The sequence below is a fragment of the Bos taurus genome, chromosome 29 (assembly GCF_002263795.3).
Source record: "Bos taurus isolate L1 Dominette 01449 registration number 42190680 breed Hereford chromosome 29, ARS-UCD2.0, whole genome shotgun sequence".
Taxonomy (NCBI): domain Eukaryota; kingdom Metazoa; phylum Chordata; class Mammalia; order Artiodactyla; family Bovidae; genus Bos; species Bos taurus.
This window is the reverse complement of record NC_037356.1, coordinates 33,966,777-33,988,785: the sequence shown is the minus strand read 5'-3', so window position 1 is coordinate 33,988,785 and position 22,009 is coordinate 33,966,777. Positions and strand designations below refer to the sequence as shown.

Below are 22,009 nucleotides of genomic sequence, written 5' to 3'. Positions count from 1 at the left end.
GACATACAGATGGAGGCAGGGCAAGTGCTGAGCTGCAGAAACATCACAGCTTCAGTTTTCATGTCTTAAAAAAAGATGTGCCAGGTACGAGAAGTCCCAGGAAGGTGCTATAGCTGGAAGGTGAGAAGGCACTCAGCGGGAAGCCTCTCTCCCCAGGGCCCATTCCCAGCCACCTTCCTCCTCAACCCAAAAAGCATCTTCCTGCAGGGGAAATGGTACACAAACTAATGAACCCAAAATAGCCTGGGCCATCTTGAGTGGATTGGAAAATAAAAAATCAAGAAAGGTTAACAGTTCCTAACTTAACAGGCAACGCCATTTTGGCCAGCCCTAAACACATGTTTAGGACCATGACAATGCTTCCCATTAATGATAATGTTCAAGTCCTCCTTTGGGAAGGATGGACGGGACCTCTTATCCTCTGCATCTCATGTCTGGACCCCATCAGGTCTGGGGCTCAGGCTGCCCAGTCCTGCTCGCCTCCACCCTTGCCCTTCACCAGAGCCAGCTGCACAGTGAGCAAGGTAGGCAGGCCAAGGTCCCTTTCTAGAACAGCAGGACTAAACTGAACCCAAGGACCAAATTTACTTAAAGGCCAAAAAAAAAAAAGAACAAGGGCTTAGATGGGAATGGCTGAGTTGTTTAGAGCAATCCAGAAAGTCACAGAACACGTATGCTGACTGCCTTAAGATGCGCCCCCCCATCCCCCGCGCTGGCATCCCTACCAATCAGTGATTAGACGACCTCAATCTAGCCAGCCCCCCTCTTCCAGGCCTGCCGGATGGGAATACGCCAACTTCCCCATCCGCCCCTCTCCCTCCTGGCTCCACATGTCTCCTCTGGTCGACAGAAGGCAGGTCTCCGCAGGAACAGCCCTGCTCTCAAGTCCATCACCCTACTGCAGCTGAGAAGACCCCCTCTGCTCTGCTGCCCTGCTCCTCGCCTTGTCCCAGGGATGGCTCAGCCTCGGAGGCCACTGGTGGACTCAGTGTCCCCCTGGCAAGTGATCGCACCAGAATGCAGGTCCCCCAGGCCCCCAAAGGCTCTAACCAACCACCTGCCATTGGTGCCATATTGTGAAGAGAACGGAACCCTTTCGCTGTGAGCATTTTATCGCTGCAGATTAACACTCCATCATAAGAGACTGAGCTCCTTTACAGTGGAGTAAAGCATTCAGCCCAGACATATCATTTTGGATCCTCAGTATCCATGACGGTGTCTGTAGCCAACACCTAGGTCATGGCTTTGTGCCTCTAGGAACTCACAGTCCAACCACACCCACATGTAACTGACGAGTCCACAGTGTGTGACCATCAGAACAAAGATCTGCAGCAGGCGTTATGGGGGCTCAGATAAAGGTGAGTCCTGACCATAAGCAGAAAGCAGGGCGCTGGCTGGCACTGGGGAAGGGGTGAGAATTCTAGAGTTCTGTGTGTGTGGTGGTGGGGGGCAGAGAATGCTAGAGATCTGTGTGTGTGGTGGGAGGGGGAGGAGAATTCTAGAGCTCTCTATGCATCTGGGGGAGCGGGGAGAAATGAACCCAGAAAGGACAGGGCATCACAGGTCATCACTGAGGTTTTGTTTGGCTCCTATAACAACCTGCACTTGTGTGTTGCTTTCTAATCAGCATAATAACACCATCTCTTTCATCTCCCCGATGCCTTAGATGGGGCAGACACCATCCCCAAGGGTACACAAATGAATTCAAGTGCTCAAAATCATTTGGCAGGTGAGGGAAGGAGCAAGAATCAAGCCCAGGTGGTATGCAGGCCCCCAGGCCTGGTGCTCCTTCTCAGGCAATTCAGCAGCTTTAAGTGGTGAGGTCCATGCACGCAGGTAGGGTTATGAAAGTGTGGGCAGGGCCACTGGACACCAGCCTTGCTCAGATGCTCTGGGGCAGGAAGGGGCTCTGGGGCAGCAGTTCTCAACATGAGAAATACTAGAAGAGATCTTTAATACACCCGTGCCCAACTCCAGACATTTTGCTTTCATTCGTCTGGGATCCTGGCCATGGAACATCTAAAATGCATCTTCAGTAACTCCGGGGCAACCCAGGTTAGCACTGCAGCTGGAGTGGCCCTGTATGGACTTATACTTGGGTCCACGTCTGAATCCATCTTACCAGAGCGAAGCCACTGCCCCGATCAGAGTCCTTATTCAGTTTAGGTAACTGAAATGCTGAAATTCACGTGCTGTGGCCTTGTTTGGAATAACCTAATGGCTCTTCTGAATGTTCTAATGTACACAAAAAGAAAGCTGCTGATGGAGAGGGCAAAAGGCAGAGAAACACCCAGGAAAAGACAGGACGCCTCCCTGGGAGCCTGACTGCCTCAGTGACTTTGGCAAAATCCTGCTGCACAGATTCCTCCTTGGCAGTGGTTAACCTCCAAATACTGGGTTCCAAAGAGATTAGCTCAGAACTCCAAATGAAAATGCGAGGGTATTTTAGACGAGAGTTTCTAAGCATAATCCCAGATCAGCCAGCCTGGATCAGCGAAACTGATTATCCTGCCATGCTTAAAAAAAAAAAAAAACAACCCTCCCCAGGTTGCTGGTGGGAACTTTTCCCGCTTAGCAGAACAGTTACAGCAACAACCCCCACTTTCAGCCTACCGAAACCCCCTCAGAATGTTCACGGACATGGATGATGCGGTTCACTGCAAAACCGAAGCAAATTTAGAGAAGACTGAGGTCCAGGAAGAAAACACATCTGGTGAGCATTGCGTCACTGAAAGAGCCTAATAGACACCAGCTGACCACACCGAGCATCCTGGGCTCCCTTCCTGACGTGGGCAATGATTCAGACACAGGACTTCTAGACACTTGTCATATCTAATCTAATGCAGAGGCACAGAACATTTTTAACCCAACAGCAGATAATTGTAATGAAATGATTCTGGCCAAGAGGGCCCATTTGTAATAATGAATTCAAATCAGATTCATAGCAGCTATAATTCAGACACTGTGAATACCACCTTCATTTTCCATATCATCTCTCTTTCAAGAAGGCAAAATAACTCCATAGTCACATAATTATTTTTACTTTTCAAGTAGCCCTGTGAAGTAGTTATGAGGAAGATAATATTGCCTCATCTACATAAAATGAGTTCCTTCCACGTTCAATCAAAGACCTAGCACCACAAACATGCCTCCGAGGAAGGAGATCACCCCTCTCTAAGCCGAGCAGCATCTCACTGAAAATTTCAAAGGAGGACCGAGCTTTCTCCTTCCCTTGGCTTCTCCTGGCTGGTCTTCAACCTCCTATGTAACTTCATTCAAGATTGAGAAACAGGTTTGGATTACTTTGCTCCGAGGCAGCCACATATGAACAGACTTTCTATGGCTCTGACTAGTGGACCTGGGAATCAGTCAGTGTTTTCAATGCCTTCTGAACATCTGATGCATTCAGAACACTAAATTCCCAAACACAGAATTCCCAGTGGCACACCTTTTAGGAGATTAGAGAGTGACTGCGGTTAAGAACTACAATTTTTTAGAAGCAAAAAAAAAACCAACAGGATGATACATCTATCTGGGGTTGAGGCCATGGACTTCCAGAGACGGGAAACAGGATGCCCGCCCCCTCGGAGTCCTGACAAACAAGGTTTTCACTGAGACCGGCGCACAGCTGTCAAGCCAAGACACCAAAGGAGCATGGAGAACAGAAGGGGAGAGATTGAGACCCCCAGAAATCTGTGAGAGTTATTGATGTTATTTTAAGAAACACTGTGATCGTAGTGAAATCAGAACCTTAAAAAATAAGGGAATAGTAAGACTTCAGTGATCAAAGATGGAAAGATGAGAATGAATAACACGCAAAAGCATATAAAATGGAGGCATTTGATAAAAATGAAAGAAAATTAATAAAAGAGGAAAACATGAGAGGTAAAAGAAAGAGAATACAGAAAGATTAAAATGGGGACAATGCACTGAATTTCTCTATTTCAGGGCAAGTTATACAGAAGTCAAGAGGCAAAATCATCGTAAGATGGGCTTACTTTTTAAAAAATAAAGCATACCGTCAGGTAACAGATAACAGTTATATTCAAATATGTAAGGTTTTTCTTTCTTTTTTCTCCACAAAGCACAAAAAGCAACTATTCAGCTTTTCCCTTTTTTATTCCCATTCCCATTACGAAGCCCAGCTGCTAAACATTAGAATTGAAGATCATGAAAACAGGCCAACAGCTAATAAAAAGGTAGCTCAAAGCTGGCCCTCTGCTGGTGGAATAGTGTTACTGCAGGCCAGAAAGCTTTAACTTTCAGGGACAAGAAGAGGCCGGAGGCTTTTGGAAAGTTCAGCACTGAGACCTTATCCTGTGCTACGCCTCTCTGTCCCTGGTAAGAGGGTATGAGTTTGGAGGACGGAGAGAGAGGCACACAGCATTGGCACCCCTTAACACCCACCGCCATTTCCCCACGTCGCCTGGGGTAACCCGCACCGTAGCCTGGCTGTTACTCCTCTCTTTGAGCAGACTGGCCCTCTGCGCATGTGCCTTGCAGGGCGTGGACCAGCCCCCTCACCCCGGGATTTCTCTGATGGAAGGAAGTATGCACGTTATACTCCCTCTAGTACGGGACAAGCCAGAGGGGTTCCCTCCTGCTGGAGGTCTGGAAAGGAGGTCTGTCTCCATTCTGGTTTTTCTCCCTCCTTCTGGGGCCCCCATACACCACCAGACAGGGTTCTAGGACCTGTCCTTGGGCTCAGAAGAAAACTCAGTGAGACCACTCAGAAGGCAAGCATCAACCTCACGCCTGGGATTAGGAAGAAGAGCAGTGGTCACGTGAGGCCTTCCTTTCGTTCCCCAGGGAGAGGTTCATCTGGGCTGAGAGGGACACCAAGAAAGTCGAGGGCCGAGCAGGAAGGGAGCCCCACCCTCACGCGTTCCTTGGAGCTGCCAGGCTTCTCAGCTGCAGAATCTGGGGCACGATGTTTTATTTCCACCGTAACCATCAAAGTCACAGGCAGGGCAAATGCATTCACCCCGTGCACACTGTGAGCAGAGTTAAGCTGGGACGTCCCTGAATGTGTCTCCGAGGACCAGAACTGCCTCATTAAAGAGATAAAAGATGATATCTGCTGAGCTGGTGGAAACTGGTGGCTGCATTTTTATTAAAGTCTCTGCTGCAGCAGGCCGGGTCCCTAAAGGTTCATATTCCAAGAATCTCCACCCCTCTGCCTGGAGCCCGTAAGTGCTTCTCTGTAACTCATTAAGGTAAAACAAAAAGCTTTCCTATTGTGCTTTTCACACAGGAGTGTTGTCGTTGCATAAAAGAGACATGTTTCCTCTCCCTGGGCCGAGCCTGCAAAGATAAAACTGCCCTCGTAATTTACAACCGGGGCCCCAGGAGCAGCACACGGGGTTGGCATGGATGGCTGCAGACTCATAAAGGGCCCGGGCCCCGCAGCTGGCAATTCCAGAGCCGGAAATTTCAGGTATCCCGCTGATAGAGGCCAACCAGCCCTCTCTGGACCACCATGCCTCATCACATACCTTCCCGACTATGAGACAGCCCCCAGGGCACCAGTGCTCCCAAGCTCAGCCCCCAGTATTTCAATGCCAGGGCTCACATCGCTGTGCCAAGTCTAGCCACAGCCTCATGGATACATGCAATCCCAAGCCTGGACCTCAGGACTCGCTCTGAAAACCCGGGGCCAGAGAAGCCACAGCGAATGACCAAGCTGTCCAGGAGAACGGGTTCCAGCTGCCACAGAACGCCAAGTGGGCACCTCTTGGGCCTGCAAAAGCCCTCTCCCACGCTCGTCCCCCACGCAGGTCTCCGGTCCTCTCTCGCTCGCCCGTTCCCACCGAATCCCATCCGAGGGGCTCAGTCCCCCGCCGAAGTACAGCTCCCTACCTGAGGGTGGCGCTCTCCCCCTGCCGGACCGTCACGTTGTCCATCGCCTTGGGAAAGGTGGCATCTCCGCTGCGCACGGGCACTCCTGTGGGTACAAGGAACAGCAGCCTGAGAGACACGACCACGAGGCACTTCCAGGGCTGGAACAGGGACCCACAGACCCCCATCCTCGACAGCCACAACTTCCCAGAACTCCGGCGGCGGCTCGGTCCTCGCACGCACGCGAGCGGGTCTCGGGCAGCCGCGCGGGGAGGGCGGCAGGGGCTGGAACCAGCCAGAAGCGGAGAGGGGGGTAAGGAGAAGCGGAGTCCAGGCTCTCCGGAGTCTACTGTTCTTCCTCAGATCCTGCCTCAGCTTTCCAGCCTGGCACAACCAGATGCCCCCTCCTGCATCCAAAAAAGCGCTTTCTCGATGCTCCCCTGGGGAGGAGGGAGGCGGCCGGGAAGGGAGAGGAAGGAGGAAGGTGCGGGGATGAAGGTCACGGTTGTTCTTTCTCTGCCTCTCTTCGAGATGCTACTTTAACATTCAGTTGGGCACGTCCTGCCGAGGTCTGGCATCAAAAGTTTATAACCCAAAGAAGCCAGGCAAGTGTCTCTGACATAAAGGAGATGTCATAAAAAGCTGCCGCTTCAAGGAGAGGAGAGAATGTTTTATTAGATCACACATATGTACAGATGTATTTAGAAACCAGCCCGAGTCTCCGATCTGGAACGCCAAGGCGGTAAAAAGTTCCACCGCGGGGACCCGCAGCCGCGGCCAAGTCCGACGATCCTCCGGAGCGGTGGGTGCCTGGCGTCCTCGCCGCAGCCCGGGCGGCGACTGGCGGCCGGCCCGGCCCGCGGAGCGCCCGCGGCGCAGGCTCGGGGCGCACGGGGAGCGGGCAGACGGCGCTCCCGCCTCTCCGGGGACGCGGCGCGGGGCGCGGGGACGCGCGGACGCCACGCTCAGCGGCCGCCCCCGGCCTCCGCGCTGCCGGCCTCCCGGGAGCAGACCCGACGCGCGCGGGCCCCGACCGCCGGGGTTGTCATGGCAGCAGCTCCATCACTGACCGCCGCTCTCCGCGGTGCCCGCGCCGAGCAAGCGGGCTGACCGCGCGCATCTCGGAGGGCGCTGGGCGCAGGCTCCCACCTTAACCCCCGCCGCGCCGCCCACTCGCACCAGGAGCCTAGCGGGCCGGGCTGCCACCTCCCCGGCTCCTCTCTCCCGCGACACCGCGGCTGCCCTGGAACGCTGCGCCCCTTTCGGCGGCTTCCCTACGTGCTGGCGGGAGGGAAGGGCGGGAGAGGGAGCTCGGGGACCGCAGCAAATTGGAAACTGACTCGCACCTTCCCTCCCCGGATGCCGGATGCCAAGGCAGAAGTTGCCAAACCCCGCCCTGAAGAGCTCAACTAGGTTTCCCGCGCCAGAATGCCGACTCAATGCGCGCGGTGCGAGGCGTCCGCAGCTCTGCCGTCCCCACTCCACGTGGCCGAGCTACCGTCCCATCCCAGACAGAGCTTTCCTGGGCTCTGGCGAGATGGTGGAGCGCTTTCTACTCTGGTGACCCGCCTTGGAAATACTCCTGGCCCTAGACTTGCTCTCTATCTCTCCAAATGGCAAATCTGAATGTCTCCCTACCGCATCACGTGCAAAATCGTCTCCATCCTACTCCACATTACTACCCAAGGATCTCATTGTAAGCATGCAAGAGCTGGGAAAAACACACAGAGATCCTAAAAAGTATTGACCGACTTTTACAAAATCTGTCTGTTGCTTTATGATCACAACATGAAGTGGAACCATCATGCATCTGGAGAGGAACTGGTGGTTAGGGCCCTCTTAGAACCCAGTCTGCCAGTTTGGAGCCAGGGCATTTCTTCTGGTCAAGAGCCGAAGGCTTTCCTTGGGCCTATTGAGAGGATTTCTTTCCGCTCCCCTGGCAAAAGCCACACCTTATTGTGTGGTTCCTGCCCTTGTATCATAATCATAATTGAATGGTTGCTAGGTGCAATTTTGCTTTACTGTATTGGTACTCAAATCCTTTTGCAATATTAGCCTGGGCTCTGAACAATTGTTCCAATGAAATGTAATTCAGAAATAAGCTGTAAACTCTTGCCATGGATTGTGTTCATTCCTGAAGGGCACAAAAGCATACTACCTGCTCTCAGTTATAAAGGACTGGACACAGATAATATACTTCCCTGGTGGCTCAGTGGTAAAGAATCCACCTGCCAATGCAGGAGACATGAGTTCAATCCCTGGGTTGGGAAGACCCCCTGGAAAAGGGAATGGCTACCCACTCCAGTATTCTTGCCTGGAGAATCTCATGGACAGAGGAGCCTGATGGGCTACAGTCCATGGGGTCCCGAAGAGTCGGACACGATTTAGCGACTAAACAACTATATGCTGTACTATGATGAATATACAATATAAATAAATGCTGTCCATCCTCCACCCCCTGTAAAAAGGTAACTATACATATCCCAGGTCTAACGTTTTTAATTAGAGCATGGGACCTCAGGAAGAAAGAATACCTGTCGCTAGTTATGCCACAAGTGTTGTGTAAGTTTTAATAGAGTGAAAGTACCTGGAGTTCCTTCCCGGAAAGCAGGCATTAACAAGGCAGATGAGTAGAAGCATACGCTTCCTAGTGAGCTCCATGCCAGGAGGGGTAATATATGCTAGGAGGAGAGCCAAGGCCTCAGAGAACAGCCTAATAACTTATTCAGGGATCACCTACCAGTTTTAATGACACACATCTTTCCTTAAGACCTGAGTGTAGCTGGGTTTTCTGCATACACATTGCACATAATCCTCTAAACTCCGAGATGCTCTTGTCCACTGTCAATGTCCTGGAAGGACTTCAGTCGTGCAAAGGGGAGAACTGGGGCTGGGCTTACAACTGTCTTCAGTTACAGAGTTTGTCTCTTGAACACCGAGGGTGTGAGACGTCAGATGGGTCAGGCTGCCGCACAAGTCACACAGATCCCTCCACTTGGTTGCCGAGCACGCGGATGACACGGCCGACTCACACCCCTGCCGGTTCTAGCGCTTCTCAGGAGGTGCAGCTGGGCTGTTCCCAAAGGCTGAATCAGCCCATGTAGGACTGCTTGAGACGAAAGGAGTTGTTGGAGGAGAAAAAAAAAGCAAAAAAGAACATGAGATTCCAGGTGCGAGGAAAACAGGTGGGGCAAGAAGAGAGGCAGAGATAAGATGAAGCGAGACATTATATATTCATAACACGTGAACATCCTGCCCTTGGGGAGATGGTCAACTTTTTTTATTTTTGCAGGGCTGACTCCCCGAGCTCTAGATGTCTGGAGTCTTAGAGAGTGGGGCCATCATCTTTCTCTTCCATGAGTCGGCTTTCTAGCTAGTTCAGTATTTGTGGGTGAATAAGTGGATTGAATTTAAGAGCTAGTGAATCAGAGAAATAACGGCAGGGGTTTTATTTTTGTGTGAATCTATGCCTGTCTACAGTTTGGTGGGGGCGATTCATTCATCTGTAAGGCATTGCTGCTGCTGCTGCTGCTGCTAAGTGACTTCAGTCGTGTCCGACTCTGTGCGACCCCATAGACGGCAGCCCACCAGGCTCCCCCATCCCTGGGATTCTCCAGGCAAGAACACTGGAGTGGGTTGCCATTTCCTTCTTCAATGCATGAAAGTGAAAAGTGAAAGTGAAGTCGCTCAGTCATGTCTGACTCTTAGTGACTCCATGGACTGCAGCCTACCAGGCTTCTCCATCCATGGGATTTTCCAGGCAAGAGTACTGGAGTGGGGTGCCATTGCCTTCTCTGAAGGCATTGCTAGTGACCAGTATATCCTTTGAGATATTAGAAGGCCAACCCAGACTGAAATGGGAACGGGAAAAGGGGGTGAGCTCCTTTATAGTTCATATTAGCAGATTGCTATGGAATGCTTGACTTGACGCCATGGTAGGGAGGCCCTAGCAGCTATGCCTTGCTTGGGTATGTCATGACATACGTGAAGACACATAAAATGAGGATAGGTTAGAGGACTCAGCACGTTGCTTCTGTGGTTGGATCATCCATTCAGACGCTGACTCCTCGACCCTTCTGCTGTGTGACTGGTACCTAATAATGCCTGTCTCACCTATTTCATAGGATTTGGGGGTATTGTGAAACGTCCCCAAGATTAGGTTGGAAGGTAGGTCAGTTAAGGTGGCAGACATGGAATACACTGCCTTGAAAGAAGGGAGTTTATCCCTCGGTGTTCCCCAGAGGAGGAGGCATGCCACGCCATGCACGGTCGCTTGGGGAAGCACCGGGAAGCAGAAAGAACAGGGAGAAGGTCAGGTCCAGAGGCCTTATGGTGGTTTCCAGGTGAAGGAATGGACAAGGCAGGGGAGGAGAGCTTAATCGAATATAGGGTTGGATTGTTTGAATAATTGTGACAGCCTCAGACTCTCCCTGTATCCTCTAGTTGTCCAGTACCTGGCCTGGGGTGACTCAGGGCAGGGCAAGTACTGCCTTGGTGACAGTTGGGTAGAGAAGGTGGTTAGGGTTGTGGGCTCTTAATGGGTTGGTTTGCATATGAATGGCAGGTTGAAGGCTAGTCCTTTGCTATCTCTAGAAATAGCTAGCCCTGGAGAGTCCAGAATTAGAAAGCCTCCAAGATGTCAAAGCATCATAAAATACAGAATTAAAAAAAAAAAACAACCTCAAAACATGATTAATATAGGGTGACAATTAATGAGACAATTGCCAAAGGACTTGGCACCATGGAAGCACTTAGTAATCATAAATTATGATTATGTACCAAAATTCTCACTTTCCTGTGATGACAACTTGGGGCATGTAAAAAAAAAAATACAAATGAGAGGATTTAATTGCCCCATGGGCCAATCTAAGCTTTGATTCAGGTCTTGCAGACATCTAGATATTTAGGGTGATTTTTAATAGAAAATGCAAATTGGACCCAGTGCAGTTTAATAGCTTCAGAGAACTTAAAGCAGGGAGGTGACATGATGTGACGAACTTTAAGATATCACTTTGTCATGAAGAGAAGGGGTTTCAAGGACACGACATGGAATCAGGAGTAGAAGAGGGAAGAGATGACGTTGGTGACCATGATGAACAGGGTGATGGAGAAACAGGGAAAGATAAGGAGCGTGCTGTGGAAGCCCTGCGGCCAAGGCTCCCCGAGAGTCTAGATGTTGAGACTGAGAAAATAAAAAGGGGGGGTTGAGTTTGAAGTGGCACAATGTCTGGTGATGGGGATGAATCCAGAAGAAATAGGTTTAGGGAGGCAGAAGTTGGAAGAGTGAGTAAAACGCTGTATGAGACAGTCGGATGGAGCCGTGAGCTGGCAGCAGGAAGAAAGAAGCTGAAGTCACAATGGAGCCCGAGGACACTGCTGTCCCAGTTAGGCCCCCTGTTACAGGGGAAAGGGTAATAAAGGTCTCTCTCCATCTGCTCTGTGTGGGTAGGGTAGGGGGAGTATGTGATCCGTGGAACCTTCACCTCAAATCTAGAGGCCCCCTCTGCCTTTGTTTGTAAATTAGAAATCAATCCCATCAGTTTAAACTTCAGAACCTACGCTGTTCTAAAGTTTAGTGATTCCACTGTTTTCACATTGTCTCAATGTATTTCCTCTGCTTGCTCACATCTCAGCTTCTGTCTAGATTCTAAGACTGTTAGGGGGTGCGACTGTGAATTATATCAGTTTGGTTTTAAGAAAACGCTGTTCACTTACCCTTAATGAAGCTGATGGGGAGTCAGGGGCAGGTTTAAGTCTTTTCCTTCTGTAACCTATCAGCTGCGATGTAGGTCAGTCAAAAGCCTTTGTTTTACCGGGTGGTAGGTCAGAACGTAGGCACCTGAATCCAGCCTCTAAAATCTACTTCTGGGTGATTTTACATAATACCCTTAACTTTGGTCACCCTGAGCTTCCCTACCTGTAAATCCAGGCAATGATAGTAATGATTGTGTATGGTATTTGTGAGTGTTAAATGAAATACTGAATATAAAGCCGTCGGTTCCCTGCCTTGCCATCAGGAAGCACCCATCAATATTCATCCTCGTTATCTATAGAAAGAGACGTAATTCCCCCGTCATCATTTTTTTTTTTTTCTCTGAAGTGGCTCTGGGGGCAGATACGCTGTACAGAGCAGGGCAGACAAATCTCCAAGTTGTTCAGAGGTTGCGTGTGTGTGATGTGGGAAACTGAACAGGTCTCTCTCTAATTTTAAAGAGCCGATTTTAGAACTAGAAGTCACCTAAGGATCAAAGTGGTTATTACTATGATTTCCTTGTACCATGGAGAGGCTGCCTAGCTGAGGATAGCTATGGGGAACTCTGCATCCAGCAGAAATATCTGAATTTATCTAATGAAATTTGTATCCAGTTGTAAAAGCAATTTCAAACTGTGTGTTATTCATAAATAAGGAAAACTTACAGCTTGTGTTTATCTGAGAGAAGATTGTACCCAGCTGCTCTGTGTGTGCCTTAGGAAGAAAGAAAGAAAGAAGCGAGAACATGATGCATATTTATATTCCAGAAACCGACCTAAATCAGGAGGACCCAATGGGACAGGATGATTGAGGAGGCGTGGAGGCTGAGCCAGGGGACACTGGCTGTCTCGGACCCTTAGGACATGTGGGTATCGTAAACTAGAGATATTCACTAGTAAACAGAGAGGTCAGAACCAAAAACGAACTGAGCCAAAAGCCTTCTGTTTTTTAGGTTCAAGGAAATTTCCAAGAAATGGAAACATACCAGAATGTAATGCTTTGGATGAGACACAAGTTCTGTTCAAAATAAAACTCAAAGCAATTCCTTATAATAACTGCCTTCATGGCCAGTGTTAGATGGGAACGAAGAATTTCATTTCCCTTTGTCTTTTTGCTCCCTTGATGACTGAGGCAAATGTATGTGCTTTTTAATCGAGGTATAACTGACCTATAAAGCTATAGTAATCTCAGGTGTAAAACATAATGATTAGATATTTGGATTTGTTGCACAATGATCACCACAGTAAGTCTGGTTGACACCCAACCCTACATAGTTACCATATTTTTGACTTCCCTGGTGGCTTAGACAGTAAAGTGTCTTGCTTACAATGCAGGAGACCTGGGTTCGATCCCTGGGTTGGGAAGATTCTCTGGAGAAGGAAATGGCAACCCACTCCAGTACTCTTGCCTGGAAAATCCCATGGACAAAGGAACGTGGTGGGCTACAGTCCACGGGGTCGCAAAGAGTTGGACATGACTGAGCGACTTCACTTTCTTTCACTTTCCCTTGTGATGAGGACTTTAGAGGCAAAGAGATTTCAGTGGTTTTCCTGGTCCACTGCTGACCCGAGGCCAGAATTCAGGTCAGTGGAGTCTCACTCTGCCCCCCTCCTTCCATCATCAACCACATCACAACCTCTCTCAGGTCCGGTGTGCTCAGGCCAGTGAGAAGAATCAGCAGTGGACAGGAATTAACCTCCATGTTGCACATCCCAGCTCTGCCTCCTGTAACTGTGATTGGGGGCACACCGCTCATCCTCTCTAAGTCTGTGTTCTCATCTGTAAACAGGGTTAACAGGACCTTCTTGGCAGGGCTGCCCTGAGAATGAGGACAGCTCAGCCTGCTTGTTATACCTGGCACACTGACTGCCATCAATGACCATAAAACTCCTCTTCTCTTGATGCCAAAATGACTGAAACTGACCAAGACGAACGAAACAGCAATAGAAACAAAACGTGAAGCACACAAGATTCACTTTGTGAAAAGATATAGAGGATATATTCCCCAAGACCAAAGGCGTGATCTACTGATGAATTACAATCCAGTTGCTATAATACTGGCCTCCTTGCCCTACATTCTTCCTTCAAAGTATCTGACACATGTGGGGCCGTGTAACTAACTCTCTCTCTCATCAGGATCACAGGGTCCCTGAGAGTGGGTGTTTCTTCTGCTCATCCCTGATTCCTCTGCAGTGGACTGGAGCCTGGAATGGCGTAAATACCAGCAAATATTTGTTGCATGAGAGAACTGATGTCCACTTCCCATGGTCTGTGGAATGTCAGTAAAGCCGACAGCCGAGGATCCACCTGCATCCCCACCGTGATGTTTCTTCCTGTTCTCATCCCCTCCCTGGCCCCCAAACTCCTCAATGGTGGGACATCACAAGGCATCAACCACACTGAACGTCTCCTTCTAGAAAGGCTGGAGCCTCCTGCAAAGAGACCAGTTTCCAAGAGCCATACAATAAAGTCAGCCTCGTTAGTTTATAGTCACATGGCATAGAGTTCTATAAATCAAATCACATAAGCCATAGTATTGAGGCCTACACGCCATAAAGAATTTTAAATACTCAATAGGAGTTATTACAGTCTCACCAACCACCCCCTGCTAACCTGAGTCTCATTATAGCTTCCAAGGTGATGGGTAGAAATTGGATCATTCCACCTGAGAACCAGGGTGGGCAAGAGAATCTGAACCTGCCACCCAGGGATGTGGGCGGTGGGCCTCTGAGCCCCAGCTTACTGGTTAGCCAGGCAACTGTACTTTTTCTTCCTTTGAAGAACTGAACAAGCTGTACATGAGACCCCGGAAGAGGGCTCAGCAATGGGTTCCTGTGCTCTGATGCTCCACCTGCTCCCTGTCCCCCTTCTTGCTAAAATGAATCTGAGCCCCCAAGGTCTTAGAGAGGATCTAGAACTTGCCTCTTACATTATATGCTGAGTACTTACAATCTTATCTCATTAGCCATGCTTTGAAAAAATATGTTGTTCATTTATTTTGTTGACTAATTCATTTATTTTTTTTCTGACCAATTGTGTTAGTTGACCAATCATGTCCAACTCCGGCAACCCCATGGACTGTAGCCCACCAGGTTCCTCTGTCCATGGCAAGAATACTGTGATGGGTTGCTATTTCCTCCTCCAGGGGATCTTCCCCACCCAGGGATTGAACCTGGGTCTTCTTCATTGCAGGCAGATTCTTTACCATCTGAGTCACCAGGGAAGACCCTTCTTATTGAAAAAAATTGCTGGGTCGGGGCATACAGAACACAGGATATAGTATCTGCAGGAGTTTATAGTCTAGTAGGCAAGTGAATCAGATATTGTAATACAGTATGGTAAGATTTAAAGTAAAAATATGCAGGGATGTTACACATCTAAGAGTCGGACCATCTAAATTAGATGATGGTTCTTGGAAAACTATTCAAAGGAAGTGACTTTTAAGTGCACTCTGAAAGACTGAGAGGGATTTAGTCTGTCCCTAGATTTTTAATGTTGACAACTGAGTGGACGATATGACCAATCACAGTGAAACAGGAAGGGTAGTAGATCCTCAGTGAAGGAGGATAAATGGTAAATGCTGAAGATAAGGTGCCAATGAAACATCCAAGGAGAGCTTTCTGTTGGCATTTGGATATTTAGGTTTTGAGCCTGTGTGCATGCGTGCTAAGTCGCTTCAGTTGTGTCCAACTTTTCATGATTCTATGGACTCTAGCCTGCCAGGCGTCTTTGTCCATGAGGTTCTCCAGGCAAGAATACTGGAGTGGGTTGCCATACCCTCCTCCAGGGGAGCTTCCCAACCCAGGAATCCAACCCACCTCTCTTATGTCTCCTGCATTGGCAGGGTTCTTCACCAAAAGGTCATAATGTTTTGAGCTGTGGATTTTGGAATCATCTTTGTTTATGGGGAGATGGAGCCCTGGGTCCTGAGGCAGTTGTTCAGCAGGAGCATCATAGGGAGGGGAATGAAGCATTAGGTGGGAGGTCTGGGCAACACAGGCCCTGAAGGGGTAGAAGGAGGTCTCCTGAGAGAGTGTGCACACTGGCCAGAAAAGCAGAAGGGAAATCAGGGATCAGTGACCTCCTGGACTACGAAGACAAGAGTGGTTAAAAGTGTGATGCTGGAGAATCCCGGCCACTGAAGGATGGCCCGCCATGCATCTGGCCTGCGTGGTGGGGACAATGGTGGCTTCGGCAGAAGTGGTTTCCCCATGAGGGCAGCAGAAGTTGGGTGTTGAGCTGAGGAATGATGGAGAGAGCAGGTGGGAGCTGTGACTTATGAGACGGGGAAAGGCAAAGGGAGGCTCTAACTGCATGGACGTGAGGGAGGCTGGCACTGGCTTTTACTTTATTGCCTCTATAGCCTGATAGCCCTTGGTACTGATATATGGTATCTGAAGACAAGAGTCCCTGGACCTGTCAGAGACCTGTGTGTGCTAAGCACAGTATTTTGTGTGAGGCTGATGATTAATGAGTATATGCCGGATGCATTGCTTCAGGTCAGATGTTCCATCTGTGGACTTGCTCAGGGACAGACCAACCAACCAATATTCCAACATGTAAAACACAAGTACAGTGGCCATCATCAACAGCAGCAGCAATCACCACTGTGATCGTCACCACCATCATCCTCCCCATTGTCACCGTCGTCACCATCATAACCATCACCACCTCCACCATCATCCTGCTCTGTGCCAGACGCTAGGCTACGTGCCTCACAGGTACCCCCTCCTGTCCTCCTTTCAACATCTCTGGGAGAAAGGTATCGTTATGATTAGATTAAGAAACCAACACAGGGAGAAGAAAGGTTGTTCCTCGTCATTTCTAGGGACCCACAGTACAAGATGCTAAATCTTTTCCTGTCCCCATCACGGTTCACTGCTGTCCCAATAGCAGCCATAACAGTTCCTGGCAAATAGCACATTTTCAATAAAATATTTATTCAATTAATAATAAAAACCAGTGATGTACCTCCATTTCATAGCCTCCAATTTCCCAGACATTAGAGCTATTCAAGATGCACATTCCAAGTATTAGATAATTGAAGACATTTGTCTTCATTTGGACATTGGATGATATTTTATTGGTAGCAATTTAGCTTGAGATGGAGCAGAAGAATTAGGCTAGTTGAATGCATGGCAGTCCAGATGCCCTGTGCCCACATGCCGCTGAATCTGGACCATGCTGTTAGTTGTTTATCCTGGAGGAAGCTCCTCATGGTGGGAAAGCAGGGGGCTGGGCCCCTGGTTAACACGCACTGTGGACAGGCTCCAGAGAGTAGTATTCTAATCACAGCATGACCTCAGCGGTGGGAAACATACTTGTGATGGGCATGATCACGTGGTGTGGAGTCTCTCATACAATGTTATTACATCACAGAGTCCAGCTCTGATTCCTTTGTTTGTGCATGTTCTCAAGCTCTCACCCTGGCACTTGTGTTCTGGTCACATTTTAAAATGTCCTTTTTATGGTGGGTTTTGGCTGAAAAAGCTTGAGGTACGTTGGCCTGAACAGTCTCTAAAATTCTGCTGGCCTCCCAGCAGAATCACCACAACCACACTAGTATCCAGGACTTGTCTCTGGATTAGTCCTCATCACTAATGTCCCCCAACCTCTAATACCTCTCTCTGGGGAGGTAGAAAGGGATGTGGGAAGAAGAGATACTTAGGGCAAAGCTTTGTTATAGGAGGTAAAAATGAACCCAGCCCTGTCTAATCGCCCACCTAGTAACCTCAAGCGTTCTTTAAAAATGGAATTGGGTGACTGCCTGTAGTATGTTTCAGGAAGGAACATCGCCCCACAGATGCACTATCGTGTGGCAAGGCTCTGGTTATCAATTAAGGCATGGGAATAGGGCAACAGGTGTCTGTCTTGCCCCTAAAACAGAACATAATCCCAATGCTTGGACCTCTTACTTCTATTAGGAAGATTGAACTACTCGGTATAGGACACCAGAGAGAGAGAGAGAGAGTTTGGAACCTGCTACTTCTATTGCTCCTATGAAAAATAATATTTAAAAGCACAATAATAATAGTAACAGTAACAATAATAACTGAACGCACACAGCATACCCGAGTCTGAATTAAATGACTTATACACGTAACTGCATCAGCCTGCCCAACAGTCTTAATCTCATAGATGGAAAACTGAGGCTCAGAGAGGGTAACATTTGCATAAGATCAGAGTGTCAGGAATGGAGATCTCGCTCTAAAGGCTCAGGTATTTCCTTCTAGCATGGGAACATCAGAAATCTGGTGCTTTCAGCATCAGAGCCCCTCATGCAAAGCCGGGAATCCCACGTATGTGAAAAGCACAACGGTTGTGCAAGCAGGAAGCCAGAGCAAGGCCAGCAGCAGGGCTGAGGACAGCAGGGATGAAAAGGGGAGCAGGGGCGCAGGCAGGGCAGGACCCCTGGGAAAGCACAGGCCGCCTCGCTTGGCGCAGGGTAAAGCAAGACTGTGAAATAAAGCTGCGTCTTCTGCTCTATTTTCCACCCTATCCCTCCCCCTCTCCATCTGTCTGTCTCTTCCCTTTTCTCTCCCCCTCTGTCTCTTCTCCCCTTGCAAATCTTCATCTGCTAATTTCCATCCAACACGTTTATGAATTAATTCCATCACTTCTTTATTTCTGTGTCAAGATAGGCTGTTTCCTAACCTCCCCCACCCCCTGGTAAAGTGTGCATTTTGTCCCACAGGCTGTTTTTCTGATAACTCCTGGACTGAGTCACTTACTCTGACATCCACCCAAGCCACTGAGGGTCCACAGAGATGAGAGGCCAGGTCTAAAACTGGACAACCTAGTTGTCAGGCAGTGGGGCTGAGAGACACTGAGGCTGAGGACTCTGGGGCTCTGGGAGAAACAGGAGAAATCAATAAACAAACTCCCCAGATGCTGAAACAGGGCTAAAGTGACTGTCTTCTGCGAGAGGCAGGGTCTGTCGGAAACGAACCTCACCATCCTCATTTTAATGAGAGCCAACTGATGGTGCTGGGCAGGGGGGTTCTAAAAATAGGTTTCTTGGAAATGTAGAAACAGAGACAGACACAAACAGAATGCCAAGCTATAGCCTGGTGTCTTTTCAGCTCTGAAATACCTATGCTTCTAGGCATGATGAAACTATTGAAGAAGAGATTCTGAGATCTTCATAACTTAAATCAATCAAGAATAAGTGCATTTTAAAGACAAGCAATGTAAAGAGATGGGTTGTTCTAAGAGCAAGAGAAAGAAACAGTGTATAAAGGGCCAGACCTGCTGGCTTGTAAATATGTGTTTGATAGACAGACTGGTAGATTGGTGGACGGATGGATGCATTTAAGGGGGAAGGAGCCATGAGGATGCTATTTGCAGACTTGGCAAGGAGAAGACAGCCAGCACCAGCAACAGGAATACAAGGAAGTCCAGCACACAAATATGCCCCAAGGACAGCAGTTACAAGCACACACAGGGGGCTAGTGCAAAGGGATTGGACAGGATAGAGCTTCAGGCTTTGCAAAAGTGACTTCCAGTCTCCTGCCTTTGAGGTCCTCGCCTGGAAACTAAGTCACTGAACCAGATGATTTGCAAATTCCATTCCAGCGGGAACAGCCTACATATCCATGTCCACTGCGGAAACAGGGGCCTTTCCACCCGCATCTCTCTCTGCTTCAGCCAGAGCTGCTTTTCTGTACAAAGCACCCTCCTCGGCACATCCAACTCCCAAGCTCACCTCAACGCCCAGCTCGCATGTCACCTTCTCTAGGTAAATCCCCAGTTTCCCAGCATAAGTGCTCTTCACTCCTCAGCCCCTCCTCAATAGCTCCTTCCTGTCTTATTATTGTGATGCGTTTGGCCCAGGTTAGTCCAGGGCATTTTCTCTTTTCTACATGTTGGAGAATCAGTCTGCCTCCATCCTCAGCATCAAGCACAAAGCTTAGTAGAAGTAGGTGCTCAATACACATGTGCTAAATGTATGGCTGTGACACTTTCCCCAGAAGGACCGACTTCACAGCAGCTTCTGTGTTTAACTGGGTGGATGCTGCAGCGCCGCACAGCAGACGCCTGAGGATGCTTCCTGATGAATCATTCCAGGAAGAAAACCCGAGAAGAGGGAAGCCAAGCACAGAAACTAGCTCAATTATCATCCCCAATCCAGGCCTGGGTTCCCCCTGCCTGCACGCCTTCCAGTGTCATGGTGAAGACAGCTTTTCCCAGAGAAAGGAGTGAGCCTGGAACTCACGTCTCTTTGCAATTAGCAAGCGCCCGCATGGTAAACGGGCTCATTTTGCTCGTACATCAGCAGTTTGCCTAATCAGTGATTTCTACTCAGAGCTGGAGGAAAAGATTTCAAGTCTGGACCATGGTGTGAGTGAATGGAAGATGGTGGTTCACAGGAAAACCCTGACTATTATTCTTATATGTGTCATAGAGGGGGTACCGCACTGAGTGAAGGATGTGGTCATTTGTTTCTTTACAGATACCCTTTTCATGGGCAAATCTGTCTTTAACATGACTTTTCACACTGGCTCTTGCTTGGGCCCTTGCACTTGTATGGTTCTGACTTTAAAGACAGCCCACATTCCAGACAAGGTCCTGCCAACAACTTGGGAGCTACTATTTAGATCCATCCACAGGCAATCAGGCTTCCTAGGTGGTGCTAGTGGTAAAGAACCCACCTGCCAGTACTGGAGACATAAGAGACAGGTTCAACCTCGGGTTAGGAAGATCCCCTGGAGAAGGGCGTGGCAACCCACTCCAGTATTCTTGCCTGGAGAATCCCATGGACAGAAGAGTCTGGTGGGCTACAGTCCACAGGGTCTCAAAGAGCTGGACACGACTGAACGGCTAGCATGCACCGGAAAGCATGCAACTGCATTCCATTTTGAGGCTCTGCCTTATTTTGTGCTATATTTAATCTTTAAATTGGGGGTGCTCCACCAACTTACCTTTTCACTTCAGCACCTGTGACCTCAGAGCATCACGCCCCCCACCAGCGTGTCTGCTCTATGTGGATGAGAAACAAAGACAGACTGTTTTATCTGCCAGGCAGAACCGCACCTGCTCGGCGGAGCGCCTGGAGATCCATGAATGTGGACGTGCGGCGGTGGTACTTGATCTGGTCCCGAGCCCCAAGCACAGGACCTTGGCGGGGCACCACCCACCCACACTCAGGACCGCACAGGCATGACATGGCAGTTTCAGGGTCCTTGGGAGGGCAATCACTCTGTCCTAGAATTCTGGACTAGGCAGGGATCTTAGACATTGTTTGTGCTCACTTGTAGATAATGCTAGGAGCCTGTGTGTGACCCCTGGCTGGTGGTTCCCAGGTCGTTTGGGAATTTCCCATGGACATGAGTATCGCTACATCAGATGGCCTTACATTATCAACAGGCAGCTCCTGCTGTTAGGATGCGTCTTTCTTATGTCCATTCAGCCCATTTCTAACCCAGCAGGAGAGAAATGGGAGGCAGGAGAAGATGCCAAGGTCAAGGTTATCAGTAACTGTTACTTCTTCTTCCTATGGTAATGACAACATTATTATTACCAACTGTTGCCATGGTTGTTGTTGCTGTTTCATCATTATTTATTATTATTTTCCACCTCAGCATTGCCCCCTACTAAATCCAGGGCCACCAGCTGTGTCTTGACCCCTCTGGCTCTACACGCCCACACCTGAGTTATCTCCCCACCAGCTGTGGGTTCAGGCCGGTGAATGTACATGGCAGGATCGGGGCTGAGCCCATCCTGCCGGCAGCAGTTTTAGGGGAGGGGGGCACTCAGAGGCTGGCGAGATCTTCCTGCACTGAGCCCAGAGGGCAAGACACGTGCACACAGCGGTGAGAGGTCCAGCCCAGGAACCCCCCATACCCACCACAGATGAGGATGAAGAAACAGGAAACACAGGCAGAAGGAAAGACCCCTTTCTGCACAGACCTTGTCTGAATAACACTGACTCCAAACACACATGGAAATATAACTTGAACAAGAATAGAATCACCAGAAACACCCAGATTCCCCGTCTCCTTCAACAGAGAGATATTATGGACAGGAGCTTAGCAGACACGGGTGTGATATTATGGTGGGAGCATGGACTCGGAATCCTTCAGACTGGGTCCACTGCATGGCCCCGCAGCTGAGCAAGGGTAGCCATGTCTTCCAGTGCCTCAGCCCAGGGCTCTGGTCTGGAAGTGGAGGGTAATCAGAGCACCTGCCCATCTGGAGGTGGGGGAATGATGTCAAGACACAGCCCGTGGAACAACAGGGTCTCCGTAAAGAGCATAGCTTTCCCTTCCCCACCTCTAGCTCTTCTTGCACACTCTGCCCCCTTCTCTTCTCCTACCTTATCCCCATCAGTACTTTCAAAGATCAAACCAACTCCCATTCTTCCACGGTGTCACCGTCCTCATGGGGTCCCTGGGGCCACCCCAGAGGACACTGTGCATA

The 22,009-nt window shown here is 49.2% G+C and overlaps 1 protein-coding gene and 1 long non-coding RNA gene across 9 annotated transcripts in view; one reads left to right on the top strand and one right to left on the bottom strand.

Annotated features, from left to right (window-relative positions):
- LOC132344196 (uncharacterized) overlaps positions 1-16,529 on the top strand; it is a 30,300-nt gene extending 13,771 nt beyond the window's left edge. Inside the window, exons 3-4 of the long non-coding RNA XR_009493349.1 lie at positions 12,358-12,455; positions 16,090-16,529. This is a non-coding gene — a long non-coding RNA (uncharacterized lncRNA). The remainder of the gene's footprint in view (positions 1-12,357; positions 12,456-16,089) is intronic.
- The window catches only part of OPCML (opioid binding protein/cell adhesion molecule like), a 1,072,821-nt gene that overhangs the window by 538,485 nt on the left and 512,327 nt on the right, over positions 1-22,009 (bottom strand). For 5 of the 8 annotated variants that reach the window (XM_024986976.2, XM_024986978.2, XM_024986975.2 and 2 more), the window contains exon 2: positions 5,860-5,944. In XM_024986976.2, the coding sequence (XP_024842744.1) occupies positions 5,860-5,944 (85 nt within the window). 8 annotated transcript variants of the gene reach the window in all.